Raw genomic sequence first — 25,496 nt, 5'->3', positions numbered from 1 at the left:
TTTTATGAAACACATTTTGAACCAAATTTTCTCAAAAGGAAATGTCAAACTGCTCTGAAAAGGACTTTAGATTATCTCACAACTTTGTCACCGTCTGATGTCACAGGTGACCTGTGATTAGGGGTGAATGGAGGATGTGAACTTACCTTGTTAGTGACACTTGGACACACTTTTTTTTTTTTTCTGTTGGAGTCTATTTTAATTTAGCTTCTGAATCATATTTCATTCAATTTCCAAATCCACAAAACCATGATTGGTTTACAGCCTGTATTCATAAAGGAAGTGAATTATTCTGTATGTAGACTTTTGATATATTGTTTTGGATATATGAACAAGTTAATGGTTTTACTCCAAAGTAGCTGGAGCTAAAGCAAAACCAAAACCAGCCAAAACAATAGACATAAATAAAAAAGTGGGAAAGACTGAGAGAGATGGAAAGAACTCAAATGTTTCCAGTAACAGGCAATTTGAAATAATTCTGTAAGCTTCAAAATAGTCAAAAATACTACATTATTTTCCATTTTAATATTGCTTTAAGAAAATTATGTGTGTGTTTGAAGTGGGATATTTTAAAAATTCAGTAAAGTGTTGTTGTTTTTTTTAATTCAGGGAAGGCAATACTAAGGGGATGTGAATGGGTATCTCTTTTAGTTGAGACGAAGAGTGAGTTCTAGGTTAAATATAATCAAGGAATTTCCCCGTCTTTGCTATTTGAGATTGTGACCACAACAGGCGGTTGGCTGAAAGGGAGAATGAAGGGGGGCGGGGGGAGGGAGGTGGAGATGAAGAAGAAGAAGAAGAAAAAAATACAACAACTTCCTAAGCAGCTCTGTGAAATGTTTAGTTCCAGAAGCAGTCACAGAAGTCCTCAAATTAAATCAGTATGCAGATACGAGGAAGCATTAATTAGTTGGAGCAGTGTGGACACTCATTAGCTCTGCTCTGTTGTGAAAGTCCAGACTGCTGAAATTAAACTCTGATGCCATTCATGCCAGCATCCAATCACCAGAGAGATCAGAAGTTCAGAGATGACTCCAAATTGCCAACGAGTGTGGCCACTATACATGAAGGACTCTAAAGCTGTAGTAGAGAAGGAAGAACAACTTTAGAGAGGATGCCCAGCTGGTAAGATTCAACTGTTTCTGGTGTTTTAATCACTTGATGAATCTCATTGGTTGAAACCTAGAAACGCTCCGCCTCTTTTCAAATATGTGTGAAGGGGGAAAGTGTCTATACGTCTATGTCTGATAGCATTTGACCCTATTGCTTTTAGCCTCCTGGCTTGATATCTATGTATACACAGGTATATGTGTATATGTTATATACTCTTCTCCATTTATTGATATCAAAGAGAGTTGAAGGAAATGAATTTTGAAACGTCACGGTGTGCCACCCTACAGTACTGTCCCGACCCTTACATCCAGCGGTGAGTTTAAACGTGAGATAAACTTCTATCAAAACTTAATTGGAGTGCCTTGTGTATGATGAGTGTTTCTGCTGTATTCAAAGAGCAGCCTCTCTTTGTTTATGAGCACAGTGATATTATTTTGCATTTTCTGTGGACTTAAAGTGGTCTGTGGGCATCTCTTCCAGGTTTCTTTTTTAGTTCCTATCTGAATGTACAAAGTAACAAAGTTTGAAGACAGTCTTCCCATGAAGTGTCAGAAAATTGTCACACCATTTTAAGATGTTTAAAATCTGTTATTTGCCAGGCTCAGCACTCACCCACCCAAGTAGAAGACATTTCATTGGATAGGAACGTAATAGACTGTGAATGATCTTCAAGTCAAAATAAACACAGAGTAATTTTGATTTATGCAATAAAAAAATAGATAAATAGCCATTGTTATACTAAACAGATTGTGGCTTGTCATTTTGGCTCTATAGCATATTTTCTTCTTGATTTGTTTCATAACAAACATCATCTTTTGACAAATCTGACTTTTAAAACTTATAATTATCCTGAATTTTATTTCTGCTTATAGGAAGTAATGTTTGCCTAGCACTAAGAGGGAATATTAGTGAGTGTGCACAGTGTGTGTGTGTACATGTTTCAAATTAGAGTCTGCTATTTTTAAACTGGTAAATGAAATCTGAACAGTGTTTTTCCAGTCATAAAGTTATGGGAAATATTCAAGTCGTATGTAGCAGTGTGATGTTGTTAATTTAACAGCATGAGATTTGATTTTGGAATTTCATACTTTATTTTCTGAGACTAATGAGGGAGGTCCTCTGGCTGTTGAAAACGGTGTGGTTCCAAAAGGGTTAATTGTCATTCACCAGGAGTGCCTAGGAGAGAATCAGTTCAGCAGCAGAGTAGGTTCTCTGGCCAGGACTCACTGTCCAATTGCCCAGGCAATTAAGGAGGCCATGTGATCTTTCTTCATTAATATGAGTTATTACCATGTAAACAATAATGTAGACTATGTTTTGGGTTGGCCAAAAATTTTGTTCAGGTTTTTCCATAATATCTTACAGAAAAATCCAAATGGACTTTTTGGCCAACCCTGTAAATGCAGCTTCTTTCCCTGTGGTATTTCTGGTGGACTGTGTGAGAAAGCAGAAGAAGGAAAGAAAGGGAGACACGTGAATGGAATGGTAGAGAGAGTAAGAGAAGAAAGGAAGAAAAAGGAAAGAGAGAGAAAGCAAGTTTGTTGTTCTCCAGGTTGAAGTGAGAAATGTGTATGTTGATTTGATTCCTGCCTTGCTGTGCATTGCGAACAATAGAAGCAAAAATGAATGGCTCTGGAATTCATGTTCTTATATAAGATTTTGTTGGCATTGTGGAGTGAGTGGATAAAGAGAGAAATATTACAGATATTCTAGTTCTCAAAATTTTTTCCAGCCTCAACATCTTCTACTTCAATAAAATCTTTGAAAGAATATTTCTAAGAGGATAATTCTGGTGAAACATTAGTTGTATAATGTGTCCCCTGAGGACATCTTTTTTAAAGTATGTACTTGGATCTACCTCAGCTCTAGAAGAAACTTTCTTCTTTTGACTAGCAACCTGCATGTCAATCATGAAGACCTCTGTCCAGGTGTATTTCTAATGATTGATGAGGGAAGCCTATAAATATGAATACATAAGGAAATTGCTTTTCAGAGTGTCCCAGCAACCTGCCCATTGATGGAGCAAATATCATCTCAATTTTTAACAGACTGTAAAATTTTAAATAATAATAGTACTTTAAAAATATTTAAATTCTGCTGAATCTCTGAACTTCATGGCAAGTGTCACCTTTGGGGAAGGGGGGATTCATATTGGGCAGCTGTGAGATGGTTGTACAGAGTGATCAACGAACATTTATTTGCCAAATAAATTGTTTTATGTAAGATTATCTACTTTCCATTTGTCATTAAAACTTAATTGAAAAATAAACTGAGGAATAATGTTCCTTGCCAACCATCTACTTACTCTGAGCAAGGCACTGGAAATACAAAAATGAACAAGATATGGCTATAATGTTAAACTCTACAATATTTACATATTTAATAATGAACATTTTCCTCATATTTTTAACCACTGTCAGATATTTCAAGTTCTGAATTATTATATTTTTCTGTCTGGACTGTTTAGGGAATAAATGAATGAATAACTGGAATATCACTATAAGAAAGAATCAAACAATATTCTGTTTGATTCCTCAGGAGTGAATGGGTTTGAGCTGGTTTTTCTAACCAGACAATCCTTGTAGCTCTCAGTTTACAAAATCTATTTTAAGTAAGACCAAATTTAATCATTCCATAATCAGAGTCATCTACATAGTTAAATTTGTCTTTTTCCTGACCTTGTCTTTAGAAAGAAGTTATAAAAGAGAATTTTCATAAAAGGAAAGAACTGGATTTCTTGTTATTTTTAGCTGTAAGCTACCTTAATGCACGAATTTCCGTTTATCAAAGAATACAATAAATGAGAGCTGTTATTATCACTTATTACTGAATGTTAATGCCATTTCCCCAAAAGCCAGTTTTAATATACATTTCAAAGTATGATGGTAATCACTCAGTTAAAATTTAGATTTCACCCTCTGCTTTTATTTTCCCTTTGCACCTGAACATATTAACATATTATGCATTTGGTTGTGCTAGATGTGGATGCTAATTTACTGCAGTTTTTACAAAAACTTTTCTGAAAATCAAAGATACTGAAAGATACTGAAACTATCTTAGCTATATACAAGAGGAGAAGGTGGACAAATCACAAGTTTTGTCACTTTAATGCTACCTTAATTTTTTAAAAAATAGATGAAAATGTGGAGATCAATAAACAAGAGCCAAAGGGTAAGATACCATTTCCTTATAAGTTAAAACCATAATCAATGAGTTCTGTTTATTTTTTAATTGTAAATATTCAAAATTAATCTAAATTTTAGCATTTTAGGAGTTAAATTTAGTTAATTTATCATTTGGGTTATAATTGGGCCTTTTTGCATAATTAGTTTTGGAATTGCCACCTCGTTTTTAATAAAGATCTCTTTAACCAAGTAATTCTAAAAGACAGATTGAATTCCTCCAAATGTCATTTTGAAGATTAGCCAGTTAAAATGATAAAAAGGAATCAAGATTAAATTTTGAAACATGGCAATAGCTGAGGACTAAAATAAGAGAAAGTAAAACATATTACAATTTGAACCACTGGTAAAATGATTTTGAGTTTGTTTCTTTTTTTTTTTTCAGTCACCCTCTACTCAAAGAAGTTTAAACTGTTAATGTACTGTATGGATGAGTAAGAAGTATTTCCTGTGTAAATTACATATTGATTGTGAATTTTATGCTTTACTGGCTTAAAGGTCAACTTTTTAAACTGTGTTTTCTAAATATATCCCAAAAGGATAAAGAGGGCTGTGGGTGACTGAACTTACAGTGGAGGATCATTTTGTTTGTCAAATACAGTCTCATAAAGACAGATTCAGTTTTGTGTAGAGTGTCTTCAATCTGCTTCTCCACATCCACCCTACATCCTTTTGTTCTGAATCCCAGAACTTCCTTATGAAGTAGTTCCTTTCTCTTCTGTTTTCTCTTGGGTTCAACTAGCGGGTACCTCTAGCAGGAGAGCAAAGGACAGGAGGAGGATGAATCAGGGGTTTATGTTTCCCTGTTTCTCTGTTGGGTTTTCCACTAAAGGTTACAGGTCTACAGGGGCTCTTACCACAGGTCTGGGTATCTTGAGTTTGAGTAACTTCCCTCTACTCTCCTTTTCCTTCAAACTTAGGGGTGTAACAATTTTTAGCCACTGCTAACTCCAAAAGTCATACCATATCTCTTCTCCCTTCATCAATAGTCCCTTTATTAAACTCTCTTAATTTACTCTTTTTTCAAATGCTTTTTCCTTTCAGGATCACATCGAGGAGAAAAATGAAAAATGTGCCCATAGTGTTCTTTATGTACACATGGAGACTGAAAATTAATATATCATTTAATAATATAATTTTGATGCCAATTAAGGATGTATCCATCCATTTCAATGAGCAAACCATTTTTAATACAGCTAATCCATTAATTTTAGCCGGTTCCATAATCACTAAGTTTCTCTGTCTGCCTGAAAGGAATGAGCCAACATGCTGCAATCTGTATAGTTTTTTACATCAGTACTTGAAGACAGGCAGAGGGCAGGGAGAATTGATTCATAAAGTAATATAAAGATACAGTTTATCAACAGGGACTAATGGAGTCACCAATTGTAGTCAAGAAAAATCTGCCTCCAACTCTTACAATTTTCACAAGAATAAATGTCAAAAGACCTTTATGACCCATTGTTGTTAGCCAAGAGTGAAATGTACTATAATTCTGTACACAGCCCTGAGCTGTGAGTGCATTTAAATGGCAGAGAGGCAAGGAAGTGTGTCAGCTGAGAGCACATAGGCCTTATCAAAAGATCTGGATAATAGTCTTAACCCCACCACTAACTGATCATGTGACTTTCATGGAAACCACTTAAGCCATCCAAATCAAAGTTTCCTAATAAGTTAACTAGGGATAACAACTTCTAGTCTACTGTTCATAGCTAAAACACTGAGAATTAAATAATACCCCACTAAACTCTTAAATACATCCACTTAGTGTACCGCTAGGTTCTACTATTGTGTATATAGGGGCTTCCCTGGTGGCTCAATGGTAAAAAATTCTGCCTGCAGTGCAAGAGACGCAGGTTCGATTCCTGGGTCAGGAAGATCCCATGGAGAAGGAAATGGCAACTGATTTCAGTATTCTTGCCAGGAGAATCCCATGGATGGAGGAGACTTGCAGGTTACAGTCCATGGGTCACAAAAGATTCAGACATGATTTAGTGACTAAACAACAACTAGTGTGTGTACAGCACACTGGTGAACTAGAGTTCCCTTCCCAGCAACAACTGTGCCCTCATGGAGGCATACCTAGCTCTCATTTTGCTCTATATGATCCCTAAGCACAAAGATGATTATGAGTCCTGCCCCATGATGTTGATTTGTCTCCATTCTTCTGCTTTAGAATTGAGAAATTTAAAACCTAGAGAGGTTAAGGGACTTGACCAAAATCACATACAAAAATAATAGCAGAACTAAGCCTAGAATCCAAGTCTCTCCCCCATTCAATGCTTCCTGCCACAGAACATACTATTTTATTAGATCCATAGAGAACTTTATGAGTAACAATATTATGTAGCTGATTCATCGGGACAGATGAGGTAGGCAAAATAATGGTCTCCAGCAATAGTCGTGTCTTCTTTTTTTATTTTGTATTGGGGTACAGCTGATTAACAATGTTGTGATAGTTTCAGGTGAATAGCAAAGGGACTCAGCCATACATATGCATGTATCCATTTTCCCCCAAACTCCCCTCTTATCCAGGATGCCATGTAACATTGAGCAGAGTTCCATGTGCTGTACAGTAGATCCTTGTTTGCTACCCATTTTAAATATAGCAATGCATACATGTTCATCCCAAACTCCTTAACTATCCTTTCCCCCCATCCTTCCCCTTGGTAACTATAAGCTTGTTCTTGAATTCTTTGTGTCTATTTCTGTATTATAAGTTTATTTGGATTATTTCTTTTTAGAAGATTTAGATTCTTCTTTATTCATTCCTCTGTTGATGGACATTTAGGTTGATTCAATGTCTTGGCTATTTCAAACAGTGCTGCAATGAACATTGGAATGCAAGTATCTTTTCAGATCATGTTTTTCTCCAGATATATGCCTAGGAGTGGATTGCAGGTCATATGGTAGCTCTATTTTTAGTTTTTTATGGAACTATGTTATATTATACATGATTATATGTTATATTACACAGCAAAGAGATATTAGGTTGCATATGGAATTAAGGCTGCTAATCAGCTGATCTTAAAATAGTTAGATTATCTTGGACTATCCAAGTGGGATGTAATCACAAGACTCCTTAAAAGTGAAAGTGGGAGGTAGAAAGTCAAAGTGATATGAGGTGAGCAAAGATTCAATGGATTTTGAAGATGGAAGGGGATAAGGAGCAAAGGAAGGGTTGCTGTCTCTAGAAACTGGAAAAGGCAAGGAAACAGATTTTCCTTAACAGCTACCAGGAGGAACACAGGCCTGCCAACACCTTGATTTCAACCCAGTGAGATCTGTCTCAGGCTTCCAACCTGCAGAACTGTGAGATAATACATCTGGGTTGGTTTAAGCCGCAAGTTTGTGATAGCTTGTTACAGCTGCAATAGGAAACTAATTCACCAGGTAATGAATTTTTATCCTCAAATTGTAGATATGGAAGCTAAACATTTTTTGTTTGTTTGTTTTAATTTGTTTAACTAAAATATTCCATGAGCTTATCTATTTTTCTTGGTGCTGAATGGGAAAGATAAACGGTATGAGTAAGATACAATCCTAGACCTCAGGGCTTTAAACAAGAACTACGTGCATAGAAACATTACAGTGAGGTGCAAGAGAGGGTCGAAGGCCCTGGATGTGCAGCCTGGGAATAGCAAGTGCAAGGCACCCACCATGAAGGCTGCAAGTTGGAAGGGTGACTTTGGTTAGTAACATCTGTTGAAAAAAAGTAAAAAGTGAAAGTTAGTCACACAGTTGTGTCTGACTCTTTGCTGTCCCATGGACTGTAGCCTGCTAGGCTCCTCTGTCCTTGGAATTCTCCAGGCAAGAGTACTGGAGTGGGTTGCCATTTCCTTCTCCAGGGAATCTTCCTGACCCAAGGATTAAACCTGGGTCTCCTGCATTGCAGGCAGATTCTTTTACCAACTGAGCTACTAGAGAAGCCTCTGTTAAGGCTCCTCAAAAAGGTTTTTAGGGAAATACATTTGACTTTCAGGAAGTAAATGAAACTGACACCCAAATTCAGACTCAGGAAAACAAAGTAATACACACGTTCACTTCTGATGCTGTTAGGAATTCAGAGAGCTGAGACTCAATGACCTGAGACTATAACTTGATAAGTCTAGCTGGAGCCTTGGAATTTTATTGTAAACAAAAATAATTTTGAATCATGTACTTCTCAGACCATTCAGACCACTCTTGGGGGGCAGGGGGAAATAGCTGGAAGCCTTCTGTGCTATAAGGTTCCCAGTTAATTTTAGGTTTCTAATTACACTGATGGCACCCTCTGAGAAACTGAGCATGAGGGGATGGAATGCAAAATGCAGCATTTTTATCAAGCACCCCAGAAGATTTGGTTGTATACACACCCAATTTTGAGAACCACTGTATGCAGGGAGGAGCACTTGGACTGAATATCCCAGTCGAAGCTCATAAAAAGGTACCCAGTGGTATGAACAATGGGAGATGCATGCCTTTCCAAAGAGAGACTTCATGTTCTCACTTTACTTAAAAGCCAAATGGATTGTGAGATTAAAGTGGCAATTTTCAATCTGTTTCAAGTCAAGAGAGCCAAGTTTTTGATTAGCTGTTTGCAGCTCAAATTTGTCCTGACAGGGTTTCTATCTCCTTTAAAGAATTCATGAAGAAATAGTCCTCAAGCAACAAGTGATGGATGGATAAAGCACTATAATTATGATCAAAGTCCAAAGACTCCAGTCTATGTAATTATGCACTTCCCAACCTCTAAAAGTCACTTTGTTCCATTTAAAATAGGATGAGACATGGACATGGGGTGATATGTACTTTTTGGTTTTCAAGGTTTGGGAAATGACAGTTATTAACATTTCTGTTTTACCTTAAGCCATAATATTTGGGGAATAATTCAGAGGGAGAGGGTTGTCACTCAATTCTTATTGTTTGCCTTCCATTCTCTACTTATATCTGTCTCTCTTTTTATTATAAATTAGCCTCTTTGAAGTTCAGAATGAAATCATTAAGCTTAGAAGTCAAATTATAAGGACTCAAAAATCTTCTTGCCACTTTCCACTCTTATACCTTTTACTTTTGTTTCAATTGAGCAAACTTAATATATCAAGTTGAATAGCAAACACCCATTCTCACTTTCCATTAATTCAAGCAGTTCTTTTATAATCGAAGGCAAAGCCAGCATCATAATAATAAGACGGATAATGCATTTTTAGTTGAGAAGTACAAAACTGAAAATTGTTGTGACAATTTAATCAGCTGCATGGTTACCTAGAGTAGATTTTTAATGTAAGGGTTTTTGTTGTTGTTGTTTGATTGTTTGGCTGTTTGTTTTCTTTTAAGTATAGTGGTATAGATTGAGGTGGTGTAGATTTGGATAGAATACATACAAATTCGTGGTAGAGGTAATGCTGCGATCGAGACTTTTGTTTCTAAAGTTAAGTATGTTATGTCTTAAGACTATTGATTGAATTTAATTTATCCTCCAAACACATTTGACATTTCATCAAGGTGGTCAATTTTTAGAGCTTCCTTAAAGAAATCAAGTCTTAATTATTTTTATTAGAAATTCAGCATTAGCTTTTCTTTTTCTTTTCTGACTCAAGGAACTTCCATTTTTATGATTGAATTTAGTAGTGTCACTTCTTAACTGTGTAATTTTATTCATTGAAACTTTCCATGAGAAAGCTCACTGTATTCCAAATTTTTCAGCGCAACCTCCCCTAAATAAAAAGTGCTAATAAAATGTATGTTTCCATTTTATTTTTCTTTTAAACCCTCTTATCTCAGGCAATGAATGAAAAATTTTCTTATAGGATTTTCAAACTAACTTATGAGCAATCTAATGAATTTCTTCAGCATCCCAGTTGATACTAACATTACTTTGCCAACCAAGGTCCATGTAGTCAAGGCTATGGTTTTTCCCATGGTCATGTATGGATGTGAGAAGAAAGCTGATTGCCGAAGAATTGATGCTTTTGAATTGTGGTGCTGGAGAAGACTCTTGAGAGTCCCTTGGACTGCAAGGAGATCCAACCAGTCCATTCTGGAGGAGATCAATCCTGGGTGTTCATTGGAAGGACTGATGCTGAGGCTGAAACTCCAATACTTTGGCCACCTTATGCGATGAGTTGACTCATTGGAAAATACTCTGATGCTGGGAAGGATTGGGGGTGGGAGGAGACGGGGACGACAGAGAATGAGATGGCTGGATGGCATCACCAACTCGATGGACATGAGTTTGAGTGAACTCCGGGAGTTGGTGATGGACAGGGAGGCCTGGCGTGCTGTGATTCATGGGGTTGCAAAGAGTCGGACACGACTGAGTGACTGAACTAAACTGAACTGAACTGAATATGATAAGTCTTCGTACCTGCATAAGCTATTTTGTAGTATACTGTAGAGTTTGATATGGCTTTAATGAATATTTTCAGCTTAGTGAAGAGCTCTCAGTGGATGATTTCTCTTCATTAGCACTGGTGTGAAGGTAGGCCATCCTAGGTGTTACATTTGCACTAACACATTTGATTGAACCTTATGTTAAATCATGTCTTCAGTGAGTGAAAGTCGTGTCTCTGAAAGCACTACTTGCTCTTCTGTCATTTGAGGACCCACCTTATCTTTCCACATAAAATGTATATATAATTTTTACCTCAAAATCTTGAATTATTTCTCCTCCCTACTTTTCCTTTTTTAACAGTTGTTCTATATACCTTCACTTCTTGAGAAGGCAGAATATACCTGAGAAAGCTTAAGTATCACAAAACGCTTTTTTAAAAACTAGTTTAAACTTTGCTCTGCAAAAGTAAATTTAGGGCAGTTTGTGAGAGAAATTATGACAGCCACTATCAAAAAGAAAAGCACCCAATAAAACTGACAAAATATGTAACTTATGGATTTTATAAAAAGTGTTTTTTTATCTGGTTTGCTAAGCAAATTTTGAAGGAGTTTTGTAAATTACCAAATATTTAAATAAATTGATAAATACTGTTGATTGGAATGACAAGGAGGAATAGAAAAAGGGAAATTATAAAAGCTTAAAATGTCTAAGTTTATTTGAAATGAAAAAATATTCATTAATGTTCAGTAAATATTTACTAAATTAATACATAATAAGAAGTTTAAAAATTCAAAGCTTTTAAGTACCAGTTTTTACCATAGATCTTTCAGCTTCATCTGAATTAAGATCATGATAAAGGAAGATCTTTGAAGATAAATATCAGAGCACTTTAGGTATTCTCAAATGAAACATTCAGATAAAAGTACTTGTGATTTGATATTAATGATATTAAAAATTATCAGACAAATGACATGTTCTCAACAATATTAGAAGCCAGCAAAACAAATCTAATAAAACAGTTGTTTTCCATATCACCTTCTAGCTCCATAATTTTTATACTTAACATATAGTCATAAAATAATTTCAATCCATCTGAATGCAGAGTTCCAAAGAATAACAAGGAGAGATAAGAAAGGCTTCCTAAGTGATAGATGCAAAGAAATAGAGGAAATAATAGAATGGGAAAGGCTAGAGATCTCTTCAAGAAAATTAGAGATACCAAGGGAACATTTTATGCAAGGATGGGCACAATAAAGGACAGAAACAGTATGAACTGAACAGAAGCAAAAGATATTAAGCAGAGGTGACAAGAATACACAGAAGACTATACAAAAAAGATCTTCATGACCCAGATAATCATGATTGTGTGATCACTCATGTAGAGCCATACATTCTGGAAAGCGAATTCAAGTGGGCCTTAGGAAGCATCACTATGAACAAAGCTAGTGGAGGTGATGAAATTCCAGCTGTGTTATTTCAAATCTTAAAAGATGATGCTGTGAAAGTAGTGCACTCAATATGCCAACAAATTTGGAAAACTCAGCAGTGACCACAGGACTGGAAAATGTCATTTTTCATTCCAATGGCAAAGAATGTTCAAACTTGCACAATTGCACTCATCTCACACACTAGCAAAGTAATACTCAAAATTCTCCAAGCTTAGCTTCAATAGCACATGAACTGAGAACTTTCAGATGTTCAAGCTGGATTTAGAAAGGCAGAGGAACCAGAGATCAAATTGCCAACATCTGTTGGATTTTAGGAAAAGGAAGAGAATTCCTGAAAACCATCTAATTCTGTTTTATTGAATATGCTACAGCCTTTGACTGTGTGGATCATGACAAACTATGGAAAATTCTGAAAGAGATGGGAATACCAGACCACCTTACCTGCCTCCTGAGAAATCTGTATGCCTGTCAAGAAACAACAGTTAGAACTGGACATGGAACAATGGATTGGTTCAAAATTGGGAAAGAAATACTTTAAGGCTGTATATTGTCACCCTGATTATTTAACTTACATGCAGAGTACATCAAGCGAAATGCTGGGCTAGATGAAGGACAAGCTGGAATCAAGATTTCAGGGAGAAATATGAATAACCTCAGATATACAGATGACACCACCCTTATGGCAGAAAGCAAAGAAGAGCAAAAGAGCCCCTTGATGGAAGTGAAAGAGGAGAGTGAAAAAGCTGGCTTAAAACTCAACATTCAAAAAACAAAGATCATGGCATCTGGTCCCATCACTTCATGGCAAATAGATGGGGAAACAAACAAAACAGTGAGCGACTATTTTTTTGGGCTCCAGAATCACTGCAGATGGTGACTGCTGCCATGAAATTAAAAGACACTTACTCCTTGGAAGAAAACCTATGACCAACCTAGACAGTATATTAAAAAGCAGACATTACTTTGCTGACAAAGGTCTGTCTAGTCAAAATTATGGTTTTTCCAGTCATCATGTATGGATGTGAGAGTTGGCCCATAAAGAAAGTTAAGTGCTGAAAAACTGATGCTTTTGAACCATGGCATTGGAGAAGACTCTTGAGTGTCCCTTGGACTGCAAGGAGATCAAACCAGTCCATCCTAAAGGAAATCAGTCCTGAATATTCATTGGAAGAACTGATGTTGAAGTTGAAACTCCAATACTTTGGCCACCTGATGTGAAGAGGTGACTCATTGGAAAAGACCCTGATGCTGGGAAAGAGTGAAGGCAGGAGGAGAAGTGATGACAGAGGATTAGATGGTTGGATGGCATCACCGACTCAATGGACATGAGTTTGAGCAACTCTGGGAATTGGTGATGGACAGGGAAGCCTGGCGTGCTGCAGTCCACGGGTTTGCAAAGAATCATACATGACTGAGTGACTGAACTGAACATTCCATATATTTTGTATTTATCAAATATATAAGTAATTCATAAGTATTATATCATATTAAGGCAAATTATTGTAGTACATTTATTTCCCTTATTGGACATTTACATTGGCTATTATAAATTAAAAATAGTATAAAACCACCTTTTTTACTTATTTTCTTGGGATCATTTAATGAAACAAATATTTAAAGCAAACTAACACATGTTCAATCTATACAAATTACTGTTTAATCTACCAATTTTGGGCTTCCCTGGTGGCTCAGACGGTACTACAAATGAAGAACTAAGTACAGAGAAATTAAGTTTGCCAATGTCTCAGAGCAGGAAAGTAGTAGGAGTGAAATTAAAATCCAATTGGCTTCCCTGGTGGCTCAGATGGTAAAGAATCTGCTTGCAATGCAAGAGACCTGGGTTCCATTCCTGAGTCAGGAAGATCCTCTTGAGAAGGGAATGGCTACCCACTCTGGTGTTCTTGCCTAGAGAATTCAATGGCCAGAGGAGCCTAATGGGCTACAGTCCATGGGGTTGCAAAGAGTCAGACACGACTGAGCGACTAACACCTCACTTCAGCTTTATCTTACCCACATTATCTCATGTAATTTATCTTTTTAAAGCTGAGTAATATGCCCAGTTTGTAGATGAGAGATTGATGCTCAGAAAAATAATTAGCTTAACCAAGATGACTTAACTAGTATGTGGAAGGAACTCTTTATATTTTCATTTTTATGTGAGTCAGAATTTGAAACCAGAGCTATCTAATTTAAGCACTTTGCTGTTTCACCCAGAATATGCTGCTACCTAAGAAGTAAGAGGGTGGGCAAATAAAAGTGTATATACTTTTTCAAGTTTTTGGAAAATATTGCTCTTTAATAGGGTATGTCTATACATTTTTCCAGAGTTCCTATTTAGATATTATTTTTAAAATTTGCTAATTTAATAGATGACATGTACTTTAATTAGCACTTTTTCATTAACTAGGATAATTATAAAAATTATAATTATAAATTTTCTAAGATTTCAACTTTTTATCCTGTATTTTTAGAAAATGAGGATGACAGAAATCACTAAATACCTAGCATTTATTGAATTCTTATTGTGTACCAGAAACTGTTCTGTGAACTTTACATATTTAATTTTACACATTTAATTCTCAAATCACCATAAGAGGTACTTACTAGTATTTATTGCTACCCAAGAGACAGCAGCATAATGCTTAAGAGGCTGGATTTTGTGACCAGGATGACAATCCTGCCAATCAAATTCTCTGCCAATAGTTAGATCTCCTAGCAATCTCTGTTCTCTCATGCATGATGATAGTTTACCTATCTGACTGAGTGGCTTTGAGAATTAAATGAGTGAATTTCTCAAAGGACTTAAAGACAACAACTGGCACATAATAAGTATTGGTGATAGCTTCTACTATTCTTACTCTATGGATGAAGACATTGAGGCACAGAGAGGCTCTGTAATCTGCCCAGGTTACAATGGCTAGACACTGGTGGAGATAGGTAGGCTCCTGATTTCTGCAGCATTATTTTTCTATAGTCATACCTTAATTCTCAGTAGATTCTTACTGGCTCAGATGGTAAAGAATCTGCCTGCAAACCAAACAGGAGACCTGGGTTTGATCCCTGGATTGGGAAGATCCCCTGGAGAAGGGAATGGCAAACCTCTTTAGTATTCTTGCCTGGAAAATTCCGTGGACAGGGGAGCCTGGCAGGCTACAGTCCATGGGGTCACAAAGAGTCAGACATGACTGAAGTGACTGAGCATGGCATCTGTGTAGGGATGACTTTTGTCCTATTATTTTTTAATGTTTAGAAATGCTAAAAACTATTTAAATTCTAGAAAAATGGTTTGAATCTAAAGACAGAAAGTATGGGAATTCCCTGGTAGTCCAGTGGTTAGGACTCTGCACTTTGACTGCTGTGGGCCCAGGGTTTAATCCCTGGTGGGTGAACTAAGATCCCACAAGCCTCCTAGCACAGCCAATAAATAAATAAATGGAGGATGTGTTCCAAGGCTTATTTTTACCATTAAAACAATCCTGGAAAAATGTTGGAAACAATCTGTTCTGCCTCTGGATATAAATGAGTTTCAACCATCCTACTTAGGACCTCACAAACAAGGATTCAACTTTGAAAGCCTGGAATTGTGCAGTTTGGAAACTCAAGATCGCTTAACTTCAAAAACTCTCTTTTAATTCCTTTTGTTTTGTTGTTTATTTTGAATCTCCACTTTTGCTCCCCATTGCTGTTAATACCTCACGAACCCCTCATTCCCTAATTCCTGTTATGAAACTTACTGATTTAAACATAATCCTCTTCCATGTACTCTCAACTCTACCCCAAATTAATTCTGCTATTTTCCTGATTCCACTCTACTAATGTGATATTTTTCCAGTGTGATATTTTGACCTTGACATTTCTTTCCTTTTACTCCCCAGCTAGCTTGTCTTAACTGAAAGCCTTTCTTTCCCTGAAAATACCCACATTGCCTGTTGTTCTTTAGTAGAAGCAAAGCCTTTTAACTGAGAAGGTCAGGAGATGGACCTAATATATTTCATGTTCAGCACCACTGTTTTCAGATCAGTGTTTACCCACTATCACTCAGCAATTTCATGTCTTTTGAAACCTCTTCATCAAAGTGATTACTGAACCCCATGACAATACAGACTTTAGGAGCTTCTCCTCTGTAGCTTGGCTCCATTTTCTTTTTTACTTATGCCAACTCTGGAAACTTCAATATCCTTTTGATGTCTTTCCTATAATGTAGGCTCACATTTCCTTGGCTTCCTCAGCTTGAGGAGCTCTCATTTCTGTTCCGCTCTAGTTACTGACCCATGGGTCTTGGACTTCCTCGTTACCTGGACTTATTACAGTCCCAAATCATACCACCTCACACTTCTATTTCTGCCCAAAATCTATTGTCTCTTCACCGTTCTCACACTCCCAGCCTTCACTGAACCTGTACTGTATGTTCACTCTTACAGGCTTCCCTGCAAAAAAGTTTCAAAGTTTGTCTCTTCTTCAAAGTTTGTCTCAATTACTGTTTAGTTAATAGTGTCTTTTGTACATATTTCCTTACAAGTGTCTGTTCACTTCTTAGACCCTCACTACTCAAAGTGAGGTACCTGGAATATTACAGAATTTGGGGTCCTACATCAGTCCTATTAAATGAAAATTTGCATCTTAACAAGAACTCAAGTGTAGTAAAGTCACGAACACTAAATTTGATGAGCATTGGTCTAGCCAAGTAGTTCTCCATCCATAATCCTGAAAACAGAGCAATGGTAACACCTGGGAATGACATAGAAATGCTGATTCTCAGGCCTTGTGTGAGCCCTACCAAATCCAAAAACCTGGAACTGTGGCCCAGCAACCTGTCTTTTAACGTATTTTTCAGGAGATTCTGATGCACACTGAACTTTGAGAACCTACTTATAAAACTTTCAAGGGGAGAGATAGTCTTTTCTGATAGGCCATATGCTCCTCTAAAGGTATTTATATTTACTTACTTAAATAGCTAAGTTCTTACTTATTTCTGAATAGTCGATACCATGTCTAACACTGAGTAGTGGACTTAATAGGTATTTGACAATTGCTTATTTCAGTTGGAATGTTTTTGTTCTATACTTTTATGTTTGTGTTCTCTCCCCCTCTCTCCTTATCCATCTTTCCATCACTTGATACATTGTTTCAGATCAAATAAAAGACCAAATAGGAGACAGAAGACAGGCAGAAACATGACATATTGGAATTCATATCCATATAGCAACAGAAATAAATCTTAGGGGGGAAAGTTGAAGAAAGTGAGAAAGGCAAATGAATTGGGTTTGAGACTGGAGGTGCTAGCTGGCCACATCCATAATCTATCCAACCCTTGTGGATAAAATATATTTGTTTGTCATGCCAAACCATCTGAGAACAGGTATAGTGCAAACACTACTGGAAACCAGAGGCAGTTTGGGTCTGAAAGAAGCTTCTCCAGTCCTAAGGGAGGGTCATGATTTTTACTGCTTAAAGAATTCTATTCGGTCTCAACCAACAAGAACCCTGAAATGAAATTGTCAGGTTGGGTAACTAATACTGCTCTTGGCAGCTTCAGCCCAAGGATCCTTTTCATTGAACAGGGACAGACTATAAATAATAGTGTTTGTGTCACATTTTGTCACTTCCAAGAACTCCAGAAGTCCTGACAAGTAGACACCAATGTGTTCTATGCCAGCTTGCAGGTGGATAGTTTTTAGTACTCAAGGAGGAGGGTCACTGTAACCAAATAGCAACCAAAATGATATGGTTCTTCAGTTTAAGACTTCTGGCTAAAAATGAGTGTACTGTCATTCTTGAATTTTTCTTAATTAGGCACATCCCCAAAATGAAGTCTTTACTGGAGCATTAAAAATTTCTAACATTGTAAATGTGAAAGTGTTAGTCGCTCAGTTGTGTCTGACTTTGTGAACCCATGCACTGTAGCCCACCAGGCTCCTCTGTCCATGGAATTCTCCAGGTAAGAAAGAATACTGGAGTGGGTAGCCATTCCATTCTGCAGGGAATCTTCCTGACCTAGGAATCGAACCCGGGTCTCCTGTATTGAAGGCAGATTCTTTACCATCAGAGCTACCAGGCAAACCCCTGGTGATACTGTGAATAACTGTGTTGAAAAAATTACTTACTTCTTTGTATGCCTCAGCTCTGTGATAAGTTGTTGGCCAAAGTCATTAAATATGACCCACAAGCTAATTTCAATGACTTCCCTCTTAGAAGGCCCAGCTCAACAGGTCTTCCTTCGTGGTTTTCCTAGTCACATACTACAATCCAGAAAGCGGACAGAGAGGATCACTTGGTTGTGTTTGTCTAGAAAGTCATTTCAGTGTCTATGTGGTTGTTCTTAGGAATCCTAACATCCCTTTTGCCATTTTCCTGATCCTCCAAGGTAGAGTTGCCTTGTGCATGCAGCCCCCCCATAGCAAGGCAAAAGCCAGATAATGGGACCTTTTCTTATACTAAAAAACACCTCTGCCTTTCTGCCTTTTCTCCACCCACTCCCTTGCTTTAGCAGTTTCTAAGAATAGAAAAGTTTACACTAAAACCCACAAGTTTCAGAACAACTGAACTAAAGAATAGGTATGAGTTTTAAAGATATTACTATTTATTTCATTTGCAATGGAAATAGTGTTTCGTTTAAAGAAAGCAGTACTAAGAAACCCATGAGATTAACTCCATTTCATAAGAAGCTTACAGATTTCTGCATGAAAAAATTAAATAACCAATATCAAAGGTTTTTGCAACAATAGTTCTTCAAATATTTATTATTATAATTACTATTCCAGTGGAACTACATAGTTTCTATAATTTTAAGCAAAATATATTTATAATATCTAATTTTTGATCAAAAAAAGAGAGAAAGGACAAAGAGGAAGAGAAGTCCTTCAGTGATAGTGTGTGCTCGGATGTCACGGTCTCTTAATCAATTGCAACCTCAGCCTCTTCGCTTCCACAGTTCCAAGCCTCAGTTCCTCACTGTACTATTTTGATCTTATAAAACACATCACCTTCCAAAACGCTACTTCACTTACTTATGTTTGTTGTTTCATACCTGTTTCTCCATAGTGAAAGGTAAGTTCCATGAGGGCAGTATATTTGATGACTTTGTGACCTGATTTAACCCAAACCCCTAGAAAAGAGTCTGGCATATGTGGATGCTTAGTGAATAACTTGTTGATTGAATGAATTATGGAGAAGCAATTAATAAAATAAGTTAAAAAATAATCTTTACTCAGGGATGCTTTTCCTGATACTAAGATACAATTTCTTTAAAATGAGTGAAAAAATATGATGGAAAAAAGAAGTTTCTTTTTGTTTCATCAGGGCTTTGAGACTTAAAAAGATTGTGACTCAAAGTTACAGAACTTGTCAGTGTGATAAGCCTGGATATCTTGTTTGTCCAACTCTCTTTTAATTGTTTGGGCTTTAATTATGCAAAACCCTTTCAAATGTAGTATTTGAACCACAAAGCTATTATTTGTTTCATTTTATAGATAAAGAATCTGAAAGTAGGGAACCAGTGACTTGCTAACTATCATCCAGATGCCTAATTGAGGGCAAAGACAGGATCAGATTCCTGGAAGCTAAACAAGTAGCCTTTATTATTACACATTTCTCTTGCAACTTTTGATTTTAAAAATGTACTGGGTACCATCTATGCATCAAGTCCTATTCCAGGCACTAATGAGCAAAAACTCATCCTTACTGTCAGGGAGCTGATATCTTTAGTTCACAAATAAGCATGTGATATGCTGAGTCTCTGCATAAAACTGAGGCAGGATCAGGGGTATGTAGTGATAATGAAAGGTTTGGAGGGAGTGTTACATTAAATAGGATGTCATCTAATAAGTCCTCTCAGGCAAAGTGACCTTTGAGTAGAGATCTGAAGACAATAAGGAAGAAATCTGAGGAAGAGAGAATTCCCCCAGATATCCAAGGATACTGGAGTGGCTGGAACAGAGTGGGCCAAATGGGGAGATAAGAGATGAGATCAGTTGTTGAGGAGCAAGGCTGCAGAGTGTAGATGTAAAGAAGGGTGGACTTTCTCTCATAAGAATGTTATTGTCTTATATTTTAAAGGATTGTGTGCTATGTGGGAAACCGACTCTAGAGACCAGGTCTGCGGCTATTGTTCTGAATGAGAATTGATGATGCTTTATACTAAGGTGATAAAAAGTGGTAGTATCATTGATACCTTTCCAAAGATGACTAATAGAAGTGTTGAAGTTTATAGAAAAGGACCTTATTTGGGGCTTGGCTGTCATCCATAGAAAGGCATCTGGTTTCCACAGCATGGCATTACCTAAGTGAATATATGTCAATTCAAACCTAGCTCTCAAAGTTGAAAGCGTAGACAGCTGATGTTTTAGCACAAGATCATTTCTTGGTTAACACCAGGATTGATGATGAAAATGAGAAAGCCAATGTATCATCTCTTACAGTGGGAAATATGGCCATCTTGAATACTGTTGGCTGATGAGCATATATTTTTCTTGTAGACATATTGTAAAGAATAGCAAATAGATTCAGGATGTTGCTCGATGAATATGCTATAGCAGAAAAATGGAGGTCAATGGATAATTTGATAGCTTGATATATCCATCTCCATACAGTTAACTCCATAAAGATAAACACACTGAAAGAACCATATAGATACTCGTGTTCTTAGGGCAGGATATACATGTGCCAGGATGGAGCCGAAGATCCAATAAAATATACCCTCTCTTCTTGTTCCTCAGCCCTGACAATGAACAACAAATTCTTTACCCTACCTCGGTTGCACATTTTTCCTTGACATATGTTAATATAAATGATTAGATTTCACTCTGTTTTTGTCCTGAAATCATTTCTGTCTTTTTTGTGACTTTGCCGATGAGATCAAGTTTATTTTTGTTTTACTCACAAAAAGCATTTCATGTTATTTCTCAGTTTCTGAGTTGTCCCATTATATGTCACTATTATAACTACTTTATATAATTCTCCTAAAACTCTTTTCATTAATTATCTGCTAAATGTAGACCAAGTGAATCATAAAAAGCATAGATTTCTTTTCAAATCATGGTACCTGCTGGTTGTGGTGGCAGTGGTGGTGGTGTTATTATTAATTGCATGTCTGCTCAGTTGCTAAATCATGTCCAACTCTTTGAGATCTCATAGACTGTAGCCCACCAGGCTCCTCTGTCCTTGGGATTTTCCCAGGCAAGAATGCTAGAGTAGGCTGCTATTTCTTTCTCCAGGGATCTTTCTGACCCAGGGATCAAACCCACATTTCCTGTACTGGCAGGCAGATTCTTTACCACTGAGCCACCTGGGAAGGCTGTTATTAAATTAAAATAGCCTAATTTCCAGAAGTCTCTGTTGAATCTACTTTCACTAGACCTTTTTGCATATATGGTATGATAGTTTTTATGAGCTGTAATCATAAAGCAAAAATTCTTGTAATTTTCTTAAAGTTTTTGCCCTAAACAATGTTTCATTTATAAGATGCTTGTCTAGTTGTCTATAAGTTTTACATTTTTAACAAATTAAATATAAACACATTCTGAGTCTTTGTTATTTTAACTCAAAAAGAGTATGTTAGAGAGAAGCATCTCAAGTCTTTCATGTGGTTCTTTGTGCTTGGGGAAGAAATGGTTGAATTTAAGCCCACCTTCCCCTAAGGCTGAAGAGATTAAATAATCAAATGATGATTAGATCCTCTATTTATGCATGTTTGTTATTAATGTGAGTGTGTGTTTGTGTTCAGTTGTGTGTGTGCCTGCTCAGTCATGTATGACTCTTTGCTACCCTGTGGACTGTAACCCCCCCAGGCTCCTTTGTCCATGGAATTTTCCAGGCAAGAGTACTGAAGTGGGTTGCCATTTCCCACTCCAAGGTATCTTCCTGACCCAGTGGTTGAAACTGCATCTCTTGAGTCTCCTGCATTGGCCAGTGGATTTTATATCGTGGCGCTACCTGGGAAGTCCACTTGTTATACGTAGAAAATGCTATATATATAATCTCTCATTTATTTGAGACAACTTTGTGCTTATTAGCTAAACCTGGGAAAGCATGATCTTCATTTGCCAGCAATGTGTCTTGAAGTACAAAATCAGTCAAAGTATCCCACTGAACATATGAAATATATACTTAAGTAAAAAAAAATGTTAATGTGAAGGTTTTGATTTTTCAATTTATTATTATTTCAAAGAAACAAATGACAAGGGATCATTCGTGACAAAGTGAAAATATAGATTATTAAAATGAAAATGTATATGAAATAAGCTGTTATATTTTCTTTCACATGCTATAGGACAGGAAATTTACTTATCTTAGAAATAAAATATGATTATTTTGTTTACTGGCTTTGATATTAGAACATGAAAGTATCCGAGGTTACTATTTAGAATATTTACTAAAGGGTAAAAAGCTATTAGGCTTCCCTGATGGCTCAGCAGGTAAAAAATCTGCAAGCAATGCAGGAGACTTAGGAGACTGGGTTAAATCCCTGGGTTGGGATGATCCCCTGAAAGAGGGCATGGAAACCCTCTCCAGTATTTTTGCCTGGAGAATCCCATGGACAGAGGAGTCTGGCATGCTACAGTTCATAGAGTTGCAAAGAGTTGCACATGACTGAAGCAACTGAGCACAACACAACATATATATATGTGTGTGTGTGTGTGTGTGTGTGTTATTTTTTAATAAAATAGTTTTGCTATTTTTCAGTCACTAAGTCATGTCCAACTCTTTGTGACCTCATGAACTGGAGCACTCCAGGACTCTCTGTCCTTCACTGTCTCCTAGAGATTGCTCAAACTCATGTCCATTGAGTTGACAAGTAATTTTAACAAGTATTTGTCAACTCAATCTTTGTGGGAGAGATATATTACCAACGGTTACCTTGCAAGAGACTAGAATTCTCAGATATGCCAATGTTGCAATGACTTTAAAAAAAATTTATTTAAAAAAAATCCTAAAGAATGGTCAATAGAATAAGGTGGAAAACTTAGAAATCACAAAGTCCTTTCATATTTGCATTAATAACCTACTTATTTAGAAATTTCATGTACTGAGATTTCAACTCACACTCAGTTCAGTTCAGTTCAGTTGCTCTGTCGTGTCTGACTCTTTGCAACCCCATGAACCACAGCACGCCAGGCTTCCCTGTGCATCACCAGCTCCTGGAGTCACCCAAACTCATGTCCATCAAGTCGATGATGCCATCCAACCATCTCATCCTCTGTTGTCCCCTTCTTCTCCTGCCCTCAATCTTTCCCAGCATCAGGGTCTTTTCCAAAGAGTCCTTTCTTCCCATCAGGTGGCCAAAGTATTGGAGTTTCAGCTTCACTGTCAGTTCTTCCAATGAACACCCAGGACTGATCTCCTTTAGGATGGACTGGTTGGATCTCCTTGCAGTCCAAGGGACTCTCAAGAGTCTTCTCCAACACCACAGTTGAAAAGCATCAATTCTTCAGTACTCAGCTCTTTATAGCCCAACTCTCACATCCATACGTGACCACTGGAAAAACCATAGACTTGACTAGGTGGACCTTTGTTGGCAAAGTAATGTCTCTGCTTTTTCACCATAAAACTTCCGAAGCCCACTGTTTCATGTCATGTCCTCTTATTTTCCATTGTCTCATGCTCTCAGCATAATTTTTTGTTCAGCTTGATGAATTAGAAGGGATCTTAATTGAATTAGTGGAGAGAAGCCAATTTTTTGCTTTTACGTTCCACTGAGAACACCTGAATAGAAAGATCATGGGCTAGCTCTTGAAATGTAGCTCCCTGCAATGAATTTTATACTGATTTTGAACAAGAAATCATAATTAGTTAGCAAAAAATTTCATAGTTAACCTTCTTATAGACTTACAGAATTTGTGGAAGTGAAAGTGATATTGTCATAATTTTTAAAGTCATCTTTAGTCTCAAAGTCAAAGTGTTAGCCGCTCAGTCATGTCTGACTTTTTGCAAGTCCATGGACTGTAGCCCACCAGGTTCCTCTGGTCATGGGATTCCCCATATAAGAATTCTGGGGTGGGTTGCCATTCTCTCCTCCAGGGGATCTGTGCGACCTGGGTCTCCCACATTGCACGCAGATTCTTTACTTCCTGCCACCAGGGAAACCCATCTTTAGTCTATTGGAACACAATTAAATGGAAGTTAAGATATCTGCTTCTACAAAATCTTTAACAATTAGAGAGACTACTAGTTTAATTTACCTCCAATACACAGGGAGCTAAGAGGCTGTAACTTCTCTTACAAGAAAAAGCTGGACTGAAAAATCAAAAACTTTTCTTGTCCCCATTAGAAAAATGGGGTTGCAGAACAAGCAGCCACCATAAAACCTGAAGACATAGGTTCATGTCAGACAGAGACACAGTAGAGATCTGTTTAACTGCAGGAAATTTCATAAAGTGGTGGGATCATTTAATTAATTAAGTGATCACTTTAGTTGAGGCAGTATCCAGTAGCTTACCAGACTGCTCTTGCAGTCTTGGAAGAGACCCATACTTTCCTAGGCTTCTACTTGAACCCAGACTTTTCTTGGCTTCTACCTGGAACCTCACTATGAGGATCTGAGTAAGAGCCCCCATTGAAGGGAAAGGGAAAAGAAGCCGTTGTGAAATAAAGTGTTCTCTATAATCCCATGGACTGGTGGGCTACAGTCCATGAGCCTGGTGGGCTACAGTCCATAGGGTCGCAAAGAGTGGGACATGATTGAATCAACTTAGCATGCATGCACACAAAGGTAATACAATGGAGTAAAGATAATCTTCCAACAGATGGTGCTCAGATAAACAAACATCCACATGTACAAGAGAAAAAAAAATGTCCTGGACACAGACCTTACACCTTTCATAAAAATTAACTCAAAATGCATCATAGGCCTAAATGTAAAACTTAAAACTGTGAAACCTCTAGAAAACAACAGGAGAAAATCTAAATGACCTTGGTATGGGAATGAATTATTATGTAGATGACCAAAGGCATAATTCATTAAATAATTGCTAAGCTAGGCTTCATTAAAATTAAAACTTCCACTCTATGAAAGACAATGCCCCAAAAGATGAGAAGACAGGTCACAGACTGGGAGAAAATATTTGCAGAAGACACGTCTGATAAAGGACTGTTATCTAAAATATACCAGTGACTCTTAAAGCTCAGTATTAAAACGAATAACCTGATTAAAAAGTGGGTAAAAATCCTAAACAGACACCTCACCAAGAAAGACATACAGATGGCAATTAGACATATATGAAGATGCTCAACATTATATATTATTATGGAGTTGCAAATTAAAACAATGAGATACCACTGTACATCTGTTAGAATGGCTCAAAAGCAAAACACACCACCAAATACTGGCAAAAATAGGAGGCAGCATGAACTTTCCTTCATTGCTGATGGAAATACAAAAATGACACAGCCAATCTGGAAGATAGTTTGGCAGTTTCTTACAAAACTAAGCATTCTCTTAAAACA

At 37.0% G+C, this 25,496-nt stretch overlaps 1 protein-coding gene across 6 annotated transcripts in view; it reads left to right on the top strand.

Annotated features, from left to right (window-relative positions):
* Nucleotides 1-906: 906 nt before the first annotated feature.
* The window catches only part of TP63 (tumor protein p63), a 266,209-nt gene continuing 241,619 nt past the window's right edge, over nt 907-25,496 (top strand). For 2 of the 6 annotated variants that reach the window (XM_055408018.2, XM_055408007.2), the window contains exon 1: nt 1,066-1,426. In XM_055408018.2, the coding sequence (XP_055263993.1) occupies nt 1,365-1,426 (62 nt within the window). In that variant the 5' untranslated portion in view covers nt 1,066-1,364. Of the gene's footprint in view, nt 1,427-25,496 lie in introns of all 6 variants that reach the window. The other 4 variants (XM_055408027.2, XM_088838303.1, XM_055408056.2 and 1 more) reach the window with 4 other exon arrangements.

This window comes from Moschus berezovskii, chromosome 1 (assembly GCF_049115385.1).
Source record: "Moschus berezovskii isolate FMDL1 chromosome 1, NW_MosBer_1.0, whole genome shotgun sequence".
Taxonomy (NCBI): domain Eukaryota; kingdom Metazoa; phylum Chordata; class Mammalia; order Artiodactyla; family Moschidae; genus Moschus; species Moschus berezovskii.
The sequence above is the reverse complement of the archived record's forward strand: the minus strand, read 5'-3'. Positions and strand labels throughout refer to the sequence as shown.